Genomic DNA, 20,202 nt, shown 5'->3' on the forward strand with positions numbered 1-20,202 from the left:
CCTCACATTCCCACACAGAAAACAACAGTCTCTTTGGGGCCATTTTGTGATTTCAATGTCTCTTTCCCTTGTAGTTAAAACAGCAAAACACAGGATGTTGGGTCTCCATGCTGCAGTCCTCTCTCTTCCCCCCACAGAGCAGAGAAACCATGGCAGGGTGCTGAGGAGGGCGTGTTGATGATGGACCTTCAGAGAGAGAGGAGGGTGGCCCCTGGCTTGGAGCTGAAGTCGTATGTACAGATGCTGGTATTTTTGAGAGCAAGAACTGGTTAAGTCCCCATTTCTCTCATGTAACACAACACAAGGAGTGCACAGAGCAGGACGCTTGCTAGGCTCATGGTATTTCAAAAGTAGATCTGGGCTCAGATGCGGTGCAGGCTGGGGCACATAGACAGAAATGCAGGTTTCTTGGAGGTCTAGTGCAGACCACTTATGCTGGTTTAGCAGAGGAAGGGGAGGTTGAGAGAGAACAGGAACGACAGAAAGAGAGAGCAGTGTGATTGTAGCATTTCAATATTGCAGATGTACAGAACAGGACTAGAAACATTGGTTGTTATACAGACTTCTGGGAGATAGAGTCCCCCTGTGAATCACAGAAGGACTCAACTGGGTGAAGAAACAGGGTTTACACTCTGTCTGTCAGCGTCTGGTATTCATCTGTTAGCTCCTCTCAGTCATTCCCTCATTCCAGCATAGAGTATTAGTGAGTGTACACATGTATGACTTCATTTTCATGTTTAGGTAGTGGATAAATCTGCCCATGCTTGTGTGCTTGTGCGTGTGTGTTTGTGTGTGTGTGTGTGTGTGTGTGTGTGTGTGTGTGTTTGTGTGTGTGTGTGTGTGTGTTCATGCTGGAGTGTTTAGGTTGCTGTTGATCTTGATTGTCAGTGCTGGAGAATTAAAGCTTTACTGTCCAAAGCTGGCAGCTAAATTCTCACCCTTCATTTCACAGTCTCTCACAAAGAAAGTCTTCTTACCAAAAAAAGGAAAAAATGTTTGAAAATCTGTAAAAGCTTGAATGCACCTGAAAAAAAAACAAGAGGGAGATAAAGGTCAAATCATACAGAGTTTTGAGCTTGTAATACTTTTATGCTAGTAACATCAAAATCATTCTTTAAGTCTCATGAACATGTTTCACTCCATGGAAAATAGTCTCAAGTGATGTGTGTACTGCAGTGCAGCTGCATGTTTAAGGTATTTCTTAAGAATTGGACATTTTGAAGTTATAATATAAATTTACATTGGAATTACCAGCATGAACATGTAGTGAGATACAAGCTAGAATCTTCCAACTAAAAAATAACTTACATGATGTCCTGCGGGAAGTTTAAAAATATTGACTCAATAAAGTAACTGCATTTAGGATTCTTATTGTCATTTTTTAAAAATCTGACCCATGAGTGTAAGGGCAAATTCCAATTGTCATTCTTTCTCTTTGTCTATCCTCTTCCCCTTGGCCCTCTGTTTTAATGGCCAAGGGGAAGGGGTAAAAAATCATCTCTTAGAAACAAGACGCTACTCGACCCCCGATGCATCATCACCCCTAAACGCTCGCTGGCTGTCGTAGGCAGAGCCACTGTTATTCACTTCCAAACAAATCACATTTATATAAACTGATGATAAACCGATGTCAGATTAAGGTGACACATTCACAGCAAACAGACTTTATTATAATGTACTGCATTACATGAGTGATGAGACAGCCAATCTATGAAAAGCAAACATTAAGTGAACGTTACAGTATTCAGAAGCTATATTATGTAGCTTCTGAATACTGTAACGTTAGCTTATCATAGCTTATGTCGCGGATGCAGCTCCTGAATGCAGCTTAGCTTCTAATCACTCATGAAAAGCAGTTCATTGTAATGAATTCTTTTTGCTGTGATTTTCTCACCCTGGTCTGACATCAATGTAGCTATTATTGACTAGCTTTAGCTGTTGCCATAGCAGCGCTAGGTTGACTGTGGTAATGAGCAATTTCAATTTACAACTAACAATTCAAAACATGGCTAATATTAATGTGGAGTAACAAAGGACTAGATATCTGATTAAAAAATATTAATATCATAGGAAATTTGTCATACCCCTGGGTTTCAAGTGAGGTCCCTGTATGTTACAAGGGTGTAGCCCTTCTCCTTAGCCTTTTCCCCTTGATCTTACAGAGAACTGGGACACCCCTTCACTGCACGTGTGTATGCAAAACTAAGAGCTAAGGTGTAAGACAAGGACTAAGGGGTAGATTTGGGATTGGCCCTAAATATCCACAAAGAGCCTCTCACATATGCATTGGACTTCAGATCTTGTCTGGACAATGAACGGCTGTTACCCTGCTGAACCCCTGGTACAATGTCAGGGTGGTTTCCACTTGAAGCCAAAGTACTGATGAAGACAGTGTACCCTACACTCTCCTGTTTATATTTCAGACAGACTTAGAGTCATGCATTTTTTTGACAGTTTAATGTCCAGCTAAGTGCATTATGTAGGAACCAGGCAAGGAAAAGTTCTCATGGGCCAAGTGACATGGCAGGTTACAATGAAAAGTCCAGATCTATTCTTCAACCTCTTGAAGTCATTTATATAACTGCTTAAAATGCTTAGTTTCAAGGTGATCATGTTTGTTTAAAGTTGATTTTAACCTACCTGCTGTTACAGGCTGGTGACGCTGAAGCTGTCATCATTGGTTGGGTCCAGGAGCTGGCACAGCACACCACCTCCCTGAGCCACCTGGGAGGGGTAGCGCTGTCCCATGGCCTGGTAGGGCGCATGAGACAAGGAGAAGCCGCTAGTGTCCTCCTGATGGGGTGAGGAGTCCAAGGGAGGTTTTGGGTAAGGGGAGCGAGACAAGGAGCCCTGGCGGCCTGTGCTCATGGGGTGGGGAGTCAGATCCCGCTTGTGGGGGGACAAGGTCGAGGGGGGGCTACACTCCTCGTAGAGCACGGGAGTCGAGTGAGAGTGTATGCCTGGACTGGGGTTGGAGTGTGTGAGGGAGGGAATGCTGGAGTTGGTGTGTGTGTTGTTGGTGTTAGGGTTTGAATGGGAGAGGGGGTTGCTCTGGAGGTGTGAGGTGGGATGAGTGTTGGTGTGTGAACCCATGTTGGTGTGTTGCTGTGTATTGTGTTGGTGTGTGTCATGTGCAATCTGGTTAATGTGTGTTTGTGTGTTGGCATTTGGGCTGGCAAGTGGATTACCTTGTGTATTTCCATGAGGACTTGTGTGCGGGTTGCTGTGTGTGTGTAAGGCTGTGTTTGAGAGTGTGCTGTGTGAGTGTGGACTCGGGCTGCTGCTGTGAGACGTCTGTCCGTACCAGTAGGGGGAACTGCAATAGCTGGGAGAGTCATACTGGGAGAACTGTGGCTCTTTTGGTGGGGGGCGATGGGGAGGACTCAGTGCAGTACCACAATGGGGTGTCACCCGCGGGGAGGGGGAACAAGAGGGAGAAAAGGTCCTGGAGGGGACAGGATGGTAGGACTGTGGCGGAGGAGGGGTTGGCTTTGGAGGGTAAGAGGGGGATGAGACACTGGGTGACAAGGAAGAGGAGGACTCTCCAGGGTATAAGGCTGGGTATCGCTCTTCAGAGGAAGGTGTCGAGGGATGGGCAGAATAAGGGGAAGGGTACTCACAAGGGTCCTGGAGATAGGCTGAAGGAGGAGCAGGATTAGGAGTGGCCAGGGGAGAGAGGCTGCTGCTGTCACCACTATAATAGTCCAGCCCCTCCTGGAACAGCCCAGACCCATCTGGACCACAAGCAGTCACTGCCCCTCCAACAGCTGATGTGGATGCAGCCTTGCCCCTTCCTTTGGCCCCTGTTAACCGCTCTCTTTGACAAGGAGACAAACCCCCTCTGCCTCCTCTGGACCCTCTGCCCCGTCCTCCCCGCTTAGGTCCAGGTGTTGGTGTTGGTGAGGGGCTCGATGGGGTATCAGAGTGTAACGCAGAGCCTCCTTCTTTTTCTTGTTCAGTTCTTTTCCTTCGACCTCGACCAGGTTTACCAGTCCCCCCACCTTGGAAAAGGACATTTTGGCTCCAGTTATACGAAGGCCCTGTGGCACTCTCGTGCCAGTCCATCATCAACTTTTCCAGACTGGACAGACTTGACTGACCCCCCTCCCCACTAACAGATGCAGCCTCGCTGTGTTTGTACATGCCACCTGTGGAGCTAGGTCCGCTAGCTGTGGCTGCAGATCCAAGATGTGAAGAGTCAGAGGAGGATTCTGAGAGACTTTCATGAAAAGGTTGTCGTTTGGCCTTCTGGGGGGTGTAATTTGAGATGTCCAAAATGTCTTTGGACTCATTAGAGCCATAGTCGCTGTAACCATGATACGGATGCCCAAAGCTGTCTGCTGACCAGCTGCTATAACCTTGTCTGAAAGAATAAACATAAAAAAGAGACACAAAGACAAACAATGAAAGGCAAAATACACACTATGACTATGTGGTCATTTACATCTTTTTATAGAGATACATTTTAAACCTCTTTATTTAAAGGGTTGAATACTAACTCTTTACTTTAAGGAAAAAGCAGCACAGAATACTTTTATTATTACTAATTTGATTTCTTTCTGATTATGAAAGTCAGTGAAAGTGAGTTACCTGTAGCTCCACTGATTGGAGTTGTAATGCTTGTAACCCTCAGGAGAGGAAGAGGAGCTAAAAGGGCTGCCTTTAGCCACAGACATGAAGCCTCCTCCTGGTGATAGGGAGCCTGCTGACTCCCCTCTTACCATGGAGGAATGAGCTGCGGCAGAGTATCCGCTGTAGCCTCTCTTAGCCCCTGGCTGGTAATTAGAGAAACCCATTTGACCAGCAGTACCGGCCTTGCTACTGCCTTGTCCAGATCCATAAGAAAAGCTGCAGTCTGAGGATCTCTGTGGCACTGCAGGAGAAGAGGAGGAGTAGCCAGGGGAGTAGTGGCCAAAAGAGGCAGGGTGGGGGGAGCTGGGCGAATGTGAGAGAGACGGGGGAGTGGATTTGGGATACGTCGAAGTGGTTGGAGATGTTTGGGCGAGGCTCCCATAACTGTATGGAGGCCTGGCTGAGGGGCAGTGGGTCTGGGCTGAACCATCAGCACCAGAACTTGTACCCTTGCTGCTCCACTTGGGAAAAGCAGGGGACCAGCTGTGCCCGGTAGCTGGACTAGATGGCTCATAACCAGGAGTTGATGAAGCTTTGCGTGGGTCTGATTGTGAGGAGGAAATGTCCAACAGATCAGATGAATCGTCTGAGTCAAGGAGTGACCGGAAATATCCGGCAAACAGGCCCTGTGAGTCGTCTGCTGCTGCCCCAACCCCTCTGCTTCCTACTTGACTGTTGTAAACACCTCCCCTCCTCAGCTCACAGGAGGAAAATCCTCCTCTTGGAGATCCGCAGAACTGATACCCACCAAAACTTTTGTCTTTGCCCATATCCCCCTCCTCCATCCAGCCACCTGCTCCATTGGGCCAGTCTTGGCCTATTGAAGCTCCCTCTCCTTTGAATGCTCCATTTTTTCTTGCTCTTCTCTTTCTGACTGTTTTCTCTCCCCCAGGCTCTGTTCCTACAACACCCCCTCCCCTACCAACCCCACCTGCACCCTTTCCCCTTTTCCTAGGTAAACCAAATTCAGACAGGGGGCTCAGTTTCCGCTTTTTGCCAATGGATTCAAAGAAGTCGCTGAAAGTGCTCTTATTGCGCTCACTGCCCCCAATTGCCCCTGCTCCTGATCCACCCCTCCCAATTCCTCCTCCTCTGCCCCCCCTAGGGCGTCTAGTCCCAGTGAGCCGGTGGAGCAGGGTTGATATTCCAGGATTTTCCAAGGGGGTATGAAAGCTTTCTGGCTCACTTGGTGTCCAGCAACGAGGAGGAGAGCAGCGGCCAGTGGCAGGAGGCTGGCGGTTTAAAAAGGCCAGTTTGGAAAGAACATCTGCATACTCTGTTTTCACATCATTAGTATCATTAACATAGGAAGGGTAAGGGCAAGGGAGTTTAGTCCGACGTCTCCTCTGTGGCTTCTTGGGCTGGTCTGCATTACCAACAGCTGTCCCAGGAGTTTGGAGCTCTCCTGGTATTGCTGGCTGCGGTTGTTTAGGTGGTCGTCCCCGCCTGCGTTTGAGGATAACCGGCAGTTCTCCAGGAGGGAACATCACCATTACACTCTTTCCATTGTTTTTCATGCGTAGAAGTGCAGTTGGCTCTCGAACTACCTCCGAGCCCTCCGCAACTCCATCGTTGTTTTTTTCTGGTCCTGTATTTGTCTCCAAACTTGAAATTTTGTAGCTCTTCTGCCGACGGCTAAGGCTGACAGGAATACGAGCCACCTTGACCACTATTCTTCGTACCTGCAAAGCAAAAAACCAACATAAAACATCAGGAACTGTAAATTGTTAAAATAACTATTGCATGCACAAAAATGTGTTACAAAGATTATCTTCAGTGACGTGTAAGTACAAATTAACTTACCCCCATATAACGCTTTCGTCTCTGGTTGTTGGCAGGAGTTATCCCCAACCCTGCAACAGGTTCCTGCCTCGCAGTGAGTAGGGCTGAAGGAATGGATGTGTTCATGAATTCATGAGGGGGGATGTTATGTTGAGCTAAGGCCTGTGCTGCCTGTCGCCTTTTCATTACACTTTTGGGACCTGCTTTTTGGACCGATTTTGGTACAGGCCGAGATCTGGATTTAGGTCCAGGTCTATGCCCTAGTCTGGGCCCAGGTTTAGGTATAGCTTTAGGAACAGGTTTGGGAACAGTTAAAGCAAGAGGAATGTCTATAGGACAGGGAGTTGTGGGGAGAACAGCCTCCACAGATATATTTTCTTGCTTCTCACCAACGGCTACTTCCTCCTCTTTCGGCCTCCAAATCTTTTCCTCTAAAATCTCTTCCTCTTCTGCCCCTCTTTCCTTTCCTGCCTTTTTTTCCCCATCCTCCATACTTCGTCGAAGGCGGGAAGATTTGCGTAGATGACAAGGGAATCGAGGACGTCCAGAGCTGCGCAGTGCATACTTTTTCTCAGCCTCCATAGGGAGAGCAGAGGAGTCTGTGTTTGGGTTTTGACCAACAGGAATTGGACAAAAAGTTGAAGGCAAGTCTGTCTCTGTACTAAGGACTGGGTCTGCCAGCTGATTGGTTGAAACAGGATGATTGCCAAGTGCCAAAGACAGAGGTTGAGGTGAGGTTGTGTGTATGGCCTCAGGTGTCAGAGTTCTTGACCGTTCCGGTCCTACTGATACCATTTGTGCGTTGACATCCATTTGTCCACAGTTATTCATGTGTGCATGTGAAAGAGCCTGTGCATGCACATCTGGGTCCATGTGCGTTTGCATGTTTCTAAATGTCTCTGAAAATGCATGTACCTCAGGGGTAGTACGGCAGGTACTGAACCCCAGCCTTGCCTGATGTTGGAGGCCGTTTGCTAGGGCAGAAGGAGAAGAGGGGGAGAAGTGGTCAGGTGTCAACAGTGCCAGTCCATCATTGAAGGGATCCTGGGGCCCCTCTTGGGGCCCAAGCTCCCTGGTCCAGAGTTCTGGTCCTGCAAACCCCTCCAGTCCCCCTACAATTATTTCTCTTGCCTGAGTCCCACTGAAGCCCGTTGGAGCCCCAGTTTGGCCAGAATGTAGGTGATCTGACAGTCTACTCATTCAGTGGACAGACTTGCTGGTGTTGGAGGAAAAAAAGGGGCGTCTGATGCTGTATAAAATGAGTGTTTTTGTCCTTGTAGTTGTTTTCCTGTATCAGCCGGAAACACATGAGGATGTACCTAAAGACAGAAATGAAAACCATATTTTCACATTGATCAAGTCCACAAAAAGTTTATATTTACTTGTAACATTTCAGAAGTTGAAGATGAACGCAAGGCCACAAAATATTCGTAACATTAAAGCATCAAACACTGTAAAAATGATAGATGTAGTAGAATTGTGGATATTTTTGGCAATGGTCCATAAACCTCATCTGTAATGCACTCTACTCTATTAACTGTTCCACCCACACAGCAGCATTACAACATTAAATTACATTTACCATTCGTATCCCGCTAAATTGGCTGCTTTTACCGAAGAGTTGTGGCTCTGATTCTGATTTTGATTCTGAGTTGAGCCTCACTCTGTCTGCCTGACTGGCTCTGTTCTGCAGGGGATCATTGGGTCATCAATACTGCAGTGGAGAGCTCACATACTTCTCTCTCTCTCCCCTCTGCTCCTGTCTTCTGCCCATGGTTGCTAGAGTGAGAGAAAGAGACAGACAGGGAGGAAGAGAGAGACAGGAGAAGGGACAGGGAGTTGAAGGAGGTGGGGGAGGTGGGGGGAGGTGGGGGGTGGAGGAGCAGAAAGGAAAAGAGAATAAGAGATTAGTACATGATGTCAGAGCACGCATCAGACCAGACTAGAATCAGTATTTTGGTGGGGGCTGCACCATCTCACATCAGGCGCAATTATTGTGGAATGACTTGCAGTATAAATTTTTAACTCTCTAATTGTAGTTAATATTTCATTTCGATACACAGCAAAGGATTGTGGGAATGCATGTAAGCCTGTGCTACTTCATTTATTCAATTCCAACACACACTAAGGATTATCCATTAATGGTTATTAGCAGTATCACAGGGTTGTGTATTCTATATGGGGCTGATTGTGGTCGTTTTCAATCTTCCCATATTTGAGTTAGGAGATTCCTGAATTCTAATAAACAATCGAGCAGCTCTACAAAGCACACACACTCAGACACAAAATTGTACTCACACTGCATGCCAGATTTTGCCAAAACTATTCAAATGCAGTACAAAGGACTAGACTTAGAGGGTGCAACAAGAATGAGAATGTGTGAATAATCACAGCCACCAGGGGGAAGCAGAGAGGTGATGAATAGAGAGGTGTTAAGAGGATGGAGAGATGAAGGTGACAGGAAGACAGGAGGGATGGAGGGATTATAGAAACTCTAAGTAGAGGAGAAAAGGGAGTAAAGAAAGACAGAAACAGACACAAGTCTGACAAAATCTGGACCGCACGTGCAATCAGACTCACACGTGACGGCGTGCGTTCACACAAACACAAATACAAGCATGCGTGCCACATTTGCACGCATACACAGGCACTGCTGGCTCCAAAAACTGTACCACACTCTCCACATACAATACAATCCCATCCATCCTCAGATCTCCCTGCCTCCCATTCCAACATATGGCTTTGATTAGGAGGGAGAGGACAGAGAGAGGGAGAGAGGAGAGAGGAGAGAGGAGTGGAGGGAGAGAAGGGGGTGGAAGACATGAGAATGAGAGCGTGAATTGGTGAGAAAGTATGAGACTCAAGGCGAGAGACAGAAGAAGAACAGGGATGTGAAAGGCGTGATTGAGACAGGGGAAGGATGGTACGAGGAGAGACGGACAGATTAAAGAGGGAGTGAGAAAAAGTTGGAGGGGGAAGAGAAGGAGGGGGAGTTTGAGCAGAGTTTGGGGCTGCACACATGGAGCAGACCAGGCTCAGTGTTCTGCTGCACTGAGGAATGACACAACTGGGACGGACAAACATGAAGATGAACACACACATATACACACACTTTATTTAACCCCCACACTCGTTCCCTCCCCATCTCCATTCTCTTGTCTCTTCCATTCTCACTTTCTCTGTCGTCTAATTAACAGCATTCATTAATTAAGGCTCCATCTGACCGGTGTGGGAGAGAAGGAGAGGAACACATGCTTTAATTAAACATTGCTGCACATGTGCTTTCACACACGTGCGTGCTCACTGCCGCACACAGATGCAGGCGTACACGGCGACATGACACATACCAACACACAAAGACAGAGTCAAATATGCCCCCACAGCTTCATCCTCCCACACAATCACACATCGATTTGCACATAAAGACATACATGGCAAGCACACGCAAGCATTCAGAGTCACACACACACACACACACAAAACAAAGACACACATGCAAATATCTCTCTACTGTGCTCAGTGGGGGGCATTCTGACAGGGCTTAGATGCCAGCCAATCAAACACTCCCACTATGATTCATTGTTTAAGCAAATACTCCTGGCATCTATCAGCTGCCGTTCCAATATATTCACCGTCATATGTGGCGTTTTGGTGCGTTTAAGTGTGAATGGCTGTGGGGCTTTGGATCACACAGTGGCGTAGTATTGTCTCAGCAAAAACAGCCGATGGTGTGTACTGCTCCCACATGATGATCTGTTGAATCTGTCTTTGCAAAGAGCTGCTCTCCGATGAGTGTCTGGGTATTTTTGATGTTGCGTAGTTTTCATCTGCATATAAAAAGTTTTTTTTGTTCTTCAGTAGAGGATAAAACAACAGGAAGTATACACACACACACACACACACACACACACACACACACACACGTCTGCGTGAGATGAGCACCTGTCAGTTTCCAGTTTGGACAGTTGCCCTGTCGTATTTTATCTGAGAGCAACAATCAGTCTGTACATTGAAGCTGTACAGCACATCTATTCTCTTCCCATCTATCTCACTGCCACAAAGGCTTGCAGACTCACAGGCCTGCCAGCAGCAACCCTCAATGAAGAACTAGACCTTGCATGTGTGTGTGTATGTGTGATTGTGGATGTGTTTGCTCCTGCATGTGCATGTGTGTGTGTGTGTGTGTGTGCCTGCAAGTGTGCGCGTGCATGAGTGTGTCTTCCTGGGTGTGTTTGTAAAAGCACTCACTGAGCTCTAACGGGTGTGCAGTTGTTGCTAAGAGACAGGCAGCAGCACCGAAACAGCATGGGGGGGGGCTGTTAAGGGAGGGGGATGCGTGAAGGGGGGAGAGAGAGAGAGAGGTAGTGAGAGAGGGAGAGAGGTGGGTGAGGGGGAAGAGGAGGGGGAGCTCCACAGAGAGGTTTAGACAGATAAGAAGAAGGAGGGATAAAACACAGAGAGGGGAAGATGGAGAAAGAGTATGTGAGGGCAGGAGGGAGAGAGAGGGGGAGTGGGGGAGAAAAGGGGGAGTGGGTCCATAGAGACCGAGTGACACCGTGCAGAAACTCAGCTACCATCAGACTCTCGTTCCTCTACACCACCTCAACCCTGATGCAACCTGGACCTGCAGCTCCAGCAGCACCCAACCCGCAGACAGCACACCGGTCTACATCCTATCCCACAAGAACTAAAAAATAACTGTTCAAAAACTTTACCGCTCAGGTTAAATGAGTCGTTCTGTAGGTGTGTCATTGTCACGATGTGGTCTGGATGATAAACCTGCATCTCACTGAGCCACTGAGACGTAATGCTGCACAGGCAATAGAACAGCAACACTTAAAACATGAGCTGTAAACACACTGTATGTTCTAACTGCATGTTGGGAAAACGCCAGGAGTTTTCAAAGTTGGAAACTTTTGATGGGAAGTTTTAGAAATTAACAAGAATTGGTTTGTTATTAGCAGACCTGCATATCAATGTGTCTAATGCAATATTTTTAAATGAGATTATAAATTAATTGTCTCTAATTTTTCCAAACTGATTCTGTCAAAGGCATAAATATTTGTCGAAGCTAGCCTCTGAAAATTGTACACATTTTGATGAGGATTTGTTAGTTTAACTTCTGTTAATGTGTCCAATACTTAAAGTTAAACCATAGACAGAACAATATGTTTTTTTCAAACCCATATTTGGAGCCAATATTCATGTTAGGGCTTGGCGATTATGGTAAAAAGAAGAATCCCGATTATTTTAAGTGATGTTGAAATCACGATTAATATACACAATTATTCATTTATTCAAAAACTTCAGTACTGATTTAAACACAACTTTAAAGAACCAGCAAGTGGCACATACAGTATTATCGATACACATAAGTCACACACACTGGCTGTGGCTGCACATGGAACACAGAAGAGCTATGAAGCACAGGAACTTGCATACATCTACACTGTGTGGCATATTAATTGTTTTTCTTCAATTTTTTTATTTTTATGATTGTCAGATGGCAAAATTGAAATCACGATTAAAATTCAATTAATTGTCCAGCCCTAATTCATGTGCAGTAAAAGTGAAAAATATTGGTGTCAGAATTTTGAATAATACCAATTCTAACACTTAACTTTGTTTAAATGCCTTCAAGCGTAGGTTTATCAAGGCCCAGGAGCATGTTTATAAATGACAACTTAAAAAAACTGGAGCTGTTTTTTTATTTCAATTTCAGGAGAGTCTGATGCCTAAACTTGCTGGAAACATATACCTGCTCTCTGGAGCAAAAACTTTTCTCCTCTCCACAGTGTGTGTGTGAGCACTGTGCATGCACAGCTTTCATTGCTGACTGGCTGATATCTGAGCCATGGTTCTGCATGTAACCAATCAGATGTGGGTGTGTAGGTGGGACAATGCTGGAGACAGAGTGGTGACAGACAGAGCGGCATGCATCAGAGCCAAATTTACAAAATTTTAAGATGATTTTATTTTAATCGGCCATCAGATTAAAAACAAAGACGATACTGATATGCCTCCAGATGCCAAATATAGGCCCGGCCAATAACTGGTCCATCCCTAATCCAAACTTATACCTTGACAGGACTTCAAGACTCTAAATCCAGAAACATGATCTCAGTGGAAATGCTGTAGGCTAGTGAAGTAGTGATTGATGAGGATCAAATGTGCTCGGAGCTATTTTCACATGTGGTTCATGGTACAAAGTTGAAATTTGTTTCAACCAGGATCATTTCTGAAAACCTTGTTCAAGTTAACAACAGGGAAATAAAATGAACATTTCCAAAACCTGAGAGCCAAAATTTCCCAGAAATTTTTAGGACAGTTCATTTAAGTTGACGGCAACAAAATGAAAATTCCCAATATATCTGGGCTAAAAATTCCCGTTTGAAATTTACAGGAAATTTTCCACCCCTTTAAACCCTGTGCAGCACGGAGACAGTGATGCTGGAAGAGAGAAATTGAATGGAGTACAAATAGAGATTGATGTGATACCAAATGAGAAAAGAATAAATTGCATTCAACTTTGACAACCTCGACATCTTAAACTGACAGAATGACAGGCTTGATTTAAGGCTTTAATTTTATTCCCGTTAACAAAAAAAGAAAAAGTTTTTAATAAATACTCTGCTTAACCGCAAAGTTTCAATCCCACATTAAAACAGCACAAAGTGAAGAGGTTTCGCCTTGACTGCAGTGAATTTTGGCCTAACAAGCAGTAACAAAGACGAACTTGTGCACTTCCAAACTTCACCGATCGACAGAGCGTTTCCAGTGGAGCGTAACTTTGCCAAAGAGGGTGAGGCTACTTCTACCACCAATAACCCTCCAAAACAAACCTGAACTTCAGGCTTTGGGGGACTGCTGATCAGCGCGGCACACACGTGTCAGTCAAAAAGAGACAGTCCGACTCTCACACACTGACACGCAGACCCTCCCTCCCACCCACTCATCCTCTCCTTCACTGTGACCTCTCCTCTCTTTCTCACCCACTCACATCCCACCCGTCCTGCCTGCCTCCTTCCAAAAACTCCCCCACCACCACCACACCACCTCCTCCCCAGCTGCAGGAAATTCCTAATGATCTCCATCATCTGAGTGCGTGCTGCTGTTTCTCCTGCCAAGAGTGAGCACACGCACGCACACACACAGACACATGCAGCAAACAGGCACACACACACACAGGGTATAAATGAAGAGAGTAACACATAAACCATATGTGCAGACAAACAGAAAGGCAGACAGAAGTTCAGACACACAGACGCACATCGAACGTAAACAGACTTCACACAGAGCAGATACAGTGGCGGCTCAGCCAAGGATGCACACATGGGACGGGAGGAGAAGTCGCTGGAAACGTTAGTCAACACAAAAACCAGGACCCCCCACCCCCATCTGACTGTCTCCCAATCTGACTGTTGAAGTTATTTTAAGAAGAAGAGGACTGTATCACCCTATCCTCTTCCTCCATCACTCCCTTCCTTACTTCCCTCCTTTACTGCTCCCTCTCTCATCTCTTTCTCCCACTCCCCAACACCTCCCTGCTTCATCTCCAGCTCCCTCTGACACTCTCTCCTTTATCTCCCCCCTCTCCCTCTCTATCTCTCTTATTTTCTCCTGCAGGCGGTTTCCTGGCGCTGCTGATGGCCGCCCCTCACTGGGGTCATGTGACCAAACTGTGCCAGCTGGGAACAGCTAGGAGCGGGCACATGTTACACACACAGAAACGTCTGGATGCACACACTCACAAACACATGCAAATACTGGAGGATGAAACCCAACCACTTAGGTAGATCCCAGGAAGGCTTCCATACACACACACACACACACACACACACACACACACACACACACACACACTGATGATATGTGCACACAAACATGGAGAAAGTTCGGGTGAGGATGCACGTTCACTCTGACGCACTTAAAAACCTCACATACCGACACACTTAAACGCAGTCAGGCTGCTCTACCTCACACACACACACACACACAGAGGACACACAAACCAGATGCTTGGACCCCAACACGCTCTCAGACCTCGAGGCCAGTGTTTTGGAGAAGGGCCTCCGTGCTGCGGCCCTGACTTCCTGACTCCTCCTCCTCCTCCTCTTCCTCCCCTCATACTCCTGTTCCACAGTTGCTGTGGGAGACGCTGCTGCAGCGCCCGTTGCCAAGGAGAAGGCTGCTGGCTGTTTGAACAACAATGGCCGCCTTGTGAACATTCCAACTGTAGGTACTGACAGCTCATCAGCCACAGCCTCCCTCAACACACGCACACACACACACACACGGTGCTCACACTACACACAGACGATACACCGCTGTACCTCTTAGTGTCTTGGCCTCAAGCCTGAGCGAAGTAACACTTTCACACAAACACACACACACACACACATCTGTGCACGCTCTAAGAAATTATGACTTCTGCTGAGAGGATAAGAAACCCCTTCTGTCCCTCTCTGTCTACCTGCTTCTCTCCATCTCCCTCTTTTTCTCTCTTTTACACACAGACACACACTCAGTGCGCAGTGCATTCATCCATCTTCCCCCTTCTCCCGACTCTTCTCTGTCTTTCTCTCTTATCTCTTCCTCTCTCCTCCCCCTCCACAGCCTCCTGATTTCACTCCCTCACTCGCTCCTCTCCTCTCTCTTTTCCCTCCCTGTCTCAGGAAGTGTGTGTTCTCACTCTCACGCACACACACACACTCACTAACTCAGGCACACGCACAATCTCTTTCTCTCCTGGAAGGTAGCGAATCTTTTCGTCCCTTGGGGGCATACACTTCCTCAGAGAAGGAGGGAAAAAAGGAAAGAAGAAAGAGAACTAGAAACAAGGGTGGAACGGGCAGGAGAAGGATGGAAGGAGAGAGGAAGGGAAGAAGGTGAGAAGTGTATTCATGGCGGGGATTTATAGACAGAGCCCTCAGTGCTCTGATTATCTGTTCATATTGATGGGACGACATTGAAGCCATGCTGGTGGAACATTGAGACGGAGCCAAATTGAAGAGTTGGGGGGGCGGGGGTGGTGGGGGGTGGGGGTGTTGAGGAGAATCACTAACAAGTCTCTGCTTATCCTCTGACTCACTGTTTTTAACACACATACCCAGACACATGTGTACGCACACTCGCACAGCGCTCAAAACAACACGCTGACGCACGAGGAGAGGGAATCAGACGTACTGTACATGTGTTCGTATGTTGATCTACAGGAAGTGTGTGTGAGTCTGCATAGAGGTGTGTGTGCGTGCCAGACTAAGTGATGCTTGTGTGTGTGTGTAAGCGTGTGTATGTCTGCGTGTTTTCCCCATCTCTCGCTCCTCTTTAATAATTGAGCTGATTCTGTCCAGCTTGTTAGGGAGGTACACAGCAGCTTCACACTCCGTCTTCCTCTCCTCCTCATCCTCTCCTCTTCATGCACTCCATCTCTTCCGGGCTTCATCCATCCGTCTCTGCTGCTCTCCCTCCTCCATTTATCACTCCTTCTCCTCCCTGACCCCTCCGTCCTCTTCCTCTCTCTCTCTCTTCCACATCTCTCTGTCCCCTCCTCCTCCTCTTCCTCCTCCTGTCCCTCCTTCTTCACAAATCCCTCCTGTTCTTTGACCTCTCCCTCGCCTCTTGCAGCTTCACCACCCCCCAACCCATCCGCCCCTCCAACCTGCACCCCCCCCCATCTCAACCCCGCTGCCCTCCATCATCCCTCTCCTCCTGCCTCCCTCTCCCTCTATCCTCGGGAGGTGAGAGGTCGACGCTTCCTCTCTACTGTCAGACTCAAACCGGCTGCAACCAGCCCTGTGATGGGGGGTGGGGGGATGGAGGTGGTGGTGTGAGGAGGGAGACAAGGAGAATAAGGGCGGTAGGTGAGGAAGGATGTATATAGGAGAGGAAAGAGGGAAGGGACAGATCCATGATGGGGGAGGAGGGTAGAGAAAAGAGAAGGGGAGATGTCTTCTATTGAGTCAGTGGCTTTGGCGCGGAGGAGCTTTTATGAATGTATCGTGTGGGAGGTGACAGAATGGAGCATACAAACACTGCTTACACTAATGTTAAACGCTTGCTGTGTGTGTGGGCGCAGCTGTGTGTGTTTGTGTGTGTGTGTGTGTAGGAGTCGACCACATTTACCTGCCTGTGGCGAAAGCTATTTCACTTCAGGTGATGATTAGATTAATAGGAGTCATAAAAGACAGGACCCTTCACTCCAAGGACAAAGCGATGACTAATTTTTTTTTTTCCTCCGGTAGTTCATTGCAAAGTGGAAAACATTAAAAGTTGTAAAACACTCGTGAAATATTCTTTCACTCATTATTAAAATCAGACAACTTTACAGTGTAGGAAACTGTTTCCTCACTGCAGACCTTGAAGTGCATAATAACGGCTCCTATTTAAAACAATAACTGAAGAAACATTCACATCATCCCGCTCAGGTTTGTCACAGTGAATGGATTTGTTTGAGTCCGTGTCCTTAAATTAATGTCTCATGTATTTCGGGAGGGATTTCAAGCGCTGAGTAATAATGGCCTGACTCATTCATGATGCTGGTGTAAATTTCCTCTGAATGCACGGCGGTTTGATTATAAAGAGATCAAAGGGGAGGGCTTAAATGATTTGGGTATGACTCTGAATTATGATATGTAACGATACAAAGACGCGTCTGACAAATCTTTAGCAGCAAGAAACCTAAAATATGAAATTAAACATCAGCAGCTGTGACTTTTTTTTTTTCAAGAATTAGCACCAAGACTCTGCAGGGATGACTTATTGTTATGGGGTTTTTGTTTTTGAAGCTCTGTCTGGTGTTTTTGATTAAAGGGTTTACAGCTTAAGGATAAGAATGCAAAGAGCCTCAAACTACTTCCTGCTCAGACGTCCTTTCACAATAATCTGCCGCTCTGCTACTTCACCTACATTCAACAGGTTGCACCATCCTCCAAACTTCAGAATCAGTTTAAGGAGAAACACAAACTGCTCCCGTTTCAGTTTCTTTTTGCTTATGTTTGTGTGTGTGTGTGTGTGTGCGCGCACATACATGAACAAGTGTGTCCATACTTGTCTTTTCCATCTCCATGACGAACTCTGTATCAAGAGGACATCTGACAACGGCAACCTCGCATGCTGATAGGCCAAGAGAGGAAACAGGTGATTGGTTGAAGCTGTCGGCTGTCACATCAGCAGGGTGTATCTTTGTGACACTACACACACACACACACACACACACACACACACACACACACAAACACAGGTTTGTCTGTGCCATCAACACGCCACACGCCTACGAACTGCAGCAAGGTGCAAACAAAAGGTACGTCCACCGCACAAAGACACACAAACAGACACACACACACACTTAGTAGTTCACATGTGCATGCAAACACACACTCTTTCTCTCTCTCTCACACACACACACACACACACACACACACACACACACACACACACATAGAGCTTTGAGACGAGATGTGGTGTGTTAGGTGCACTGACCCTGCCAATGAGGACAGGAGGAACATCAACGGAGCTACAAGGCCGTTACCATGACAACTAGCCCCGCTCACACAGGTAGGAAGCACAATAGGCCTAAGCTGTTATATGTTCACATTCCCTCTGTTTGTCACACACACACACACACACACACACACACACACACACACACACACACACACACACACACACACACACACACACACACACACACACACATTCAAACAGACAAGGCCATACACTCAAGACAAGTCTGACAGACAGCGGCAGCATGCCAAAGTAACGCCATTTCCTTTTCATTCCAGTACTCAGAGGGTGGAAATTATTCATTATGTCCAACGAGAGAGAACTGTCTTTGAGCAGCATTTGAAAGAGTGAGACTCTTTGAGTGGGAGACAGGGAGACAGGGAGACAGACAGACAGTCAGACAGTCAGTCAGACAGACAGACAGACAGAGCATCACTCTGCATACTAACTGCACCTGCACTGGGGCAGCCTGTGCACGTCTCCGAGGGGCCCTTAAATAACCAACTGTCACTTCCCAGACATCGACATTGACTCCTCTCCCCCTCTCAAACTCTCCCCTCTCTCCTTCTCATGCACTATTTCCTCCCCTCTACCCCTCTTTTATCCTCCCCCTTTCCTCCTCCTCCTCCCCCACTAAGCACAGACAAGAGCTGATAATCACCACAATGAGTACGTCGTGTCTCCTCAGCACACTGGCCCTGTTGCCACTGCAGGATGTGCTGCTGCTACTGCTGCTGCTGTGTCCTGCCTACAACTGCCCTGACAGCTCAGGGGGAGCAGCCTGCTAGGATGGAAAACCCCAAGGGGAGGGGAAGGGGGGGCAGGAGGATGCTCACCAGGACTCTCTGTGTCTCCTGTTTATATGTAAAGCAAACATCTGCCCATCATCAGGAGCTGGGCTCACAGTCAAAACTCTGAAATGTGTTCCTGCTATTTGGATTCAGCATCAGAAAAGTCCAGTCAAACTCTCTCACAGTCTATAGAGGCAGCAGATAAACAAGCCAACACTAGACATATGTGTGTGTGTTTCGAGTGTGTTACCAGCGTGGCACTACCTGGGGCAGTGCTGTGAAGTGATACCTTGCCCACACTGTGAATAAATTAAGTTAAATGAGGCTAATAGGTGAGAAGTGGTAAAACAGGTGGGGGTACACAGGGTTCAATGTATGCACATTAAAGTAGTGTGTGTGTGTGTGTGTGTGTGTGTGTGTGTGTGTGTGTGTGTGTGTGTGTGTGTGTGTGTGTGTGAGTGTGTGCTCATTTAAAATTTTACCACACACTGCATACCCACACTTATGCCCGAATTCCCCAGCAGCACTAGCAGTTTGAATGCAGAGCTCGGTCCGTCATTGGCAGCGATGAGGTTAATCTAAAACACTCAGAAAGAAACGTAGCCAGAGGTGCGCAGCACAACTGGCTGCGCGGACAGTAGCCTAAGCAAATCTTTTGGTCCTGTGTACACAAGACGCTGCACGCGCACTCACCAAGGGAGAGAGGGAGTCCGGAGGCTCGAGCTGGCAGCTGGAGCTGTTGGGGTGTCAACGCTGGCTGGCGGGGCTGTGAGCTCGCGCTGCTGTCGGTGGTTCGCTCCTCTCCTCGCGCGGGTCACGGAGCATTTGCCTTGACGGCTGCAGCCGTCAGCGAGCAGCATTTCCCCTTCATCTGGGCGCCCCACGTCGGAGAGAGACAGTCCTCCCACATCAATGTAAACGCCGTCTCCTTATGCCGTCGCGCGCCACCGTCTCGTGCTGCTCAACGGAGAAACCGCTCCTCTGGCTCAGAGCAATATCTGCACCCACAAAGACGTGAAAGCAAAAACACAAAAAGAGGGGGAAATGAAAAAAAAATGAAATGAGGGAGGTTGGTTTTCAGTCTTTTACCCAATTCATGCGCTGACACAGCCGCGCTCGAGTCCTGTGCACTGGTTTTGGTGACAGGCACGGGACTCCCCAATATGCGGGAGGCGAAAATCGACCGTGCGCCCGTGCGTCTCTGCCTCTGCAATTCCAGCTCTGTCTCTCGTGCGCTTCAGTCTCCGCTGTGCCTCTCCAACGTGCCTGACTGTCAAAGCCATACAGGCACCCGTAGTTGGCCTCACTTCACACCTCTGGAATTATGGGAAGAGTAGTTTAGCAAAGACTGACAGAAGAAGCGTGAATGATGAAGAAACAGAGACAGAAAAGGGCGGGAAGAATTTAGAAGGACTTGGATGCTTTAGGTGACGAGAAGAAAAATCACCCATTTGTCCTACTATGTACTGATAGTTTTAAATATTACAGCAAC

The 20,202-nt window shown here is 47.3% G+C and overlaps 1 protein-coding gene across 3 annotated transcripts; it reads right to left on the reverse strand.

Moving 5' to 3' along the window:
* Positions 1-789: 789 nt before the first annotated feature.
* ahdc1 (AT hook, DNA binding motif, containing 1) lies at positions 790-19,970 on the reverse strand. Of its 3 annotated transcripts, none has more exons than XM_074687048.1 (6): positions 19,404-19,970; positions 8,151-8,193; positions 6,436-7,733; positions 4,591-6,314; positions 2,641-4,363; positions 790-1,024 (listed from the first exon to the last, which is right to left on the reverse strand). In XM_074687048.1, exons 3-5 carry the CDS (start codon positions 7,612-7,614, stop codon positions 2,647-2,649), a joined length of 4,620 nt encoding a protein of 1,539 aa, XP_074543149.1. In that variant the 5' UTR covers positions 7,615-7,733; positions 8,151-8,193; positions 19,404-19,970; the 3' UTR covers positions 790-1,024; positions 2,641-2,646. The 3 variants fall into 3 exon arrangements, with proteins under 3 accessions (XP_074543149.1, XP_074543148.1, XP_074543147.1); XM_074687047.1 differs by having other exon boundaries at positions 8,078-8,193; XM_074687046.1 differs by having other exon boundaries at positions 7,997-8,193.
* Positions 19,971-20,202: the final 232 nt, after the last annotated feature.

Source organism: Halichoeres trimaculatus, unplaced genomic scaffold (assembly GCF_033239565.1).
Source record: "Halichoeres trimaculatus isolate MK-OKI-2021-1 unplaced genomic scaffold, fHalTri1.1 fHalTri1_scaffold_14, whole genome shotgun sequence".
NCBI classification, from domain to species: Eukaryota; Metazoa; Chordata; class Actinopteri; order Labriformes; family Labridae; genus Halichoeres; species Halichoeres trimaculatus.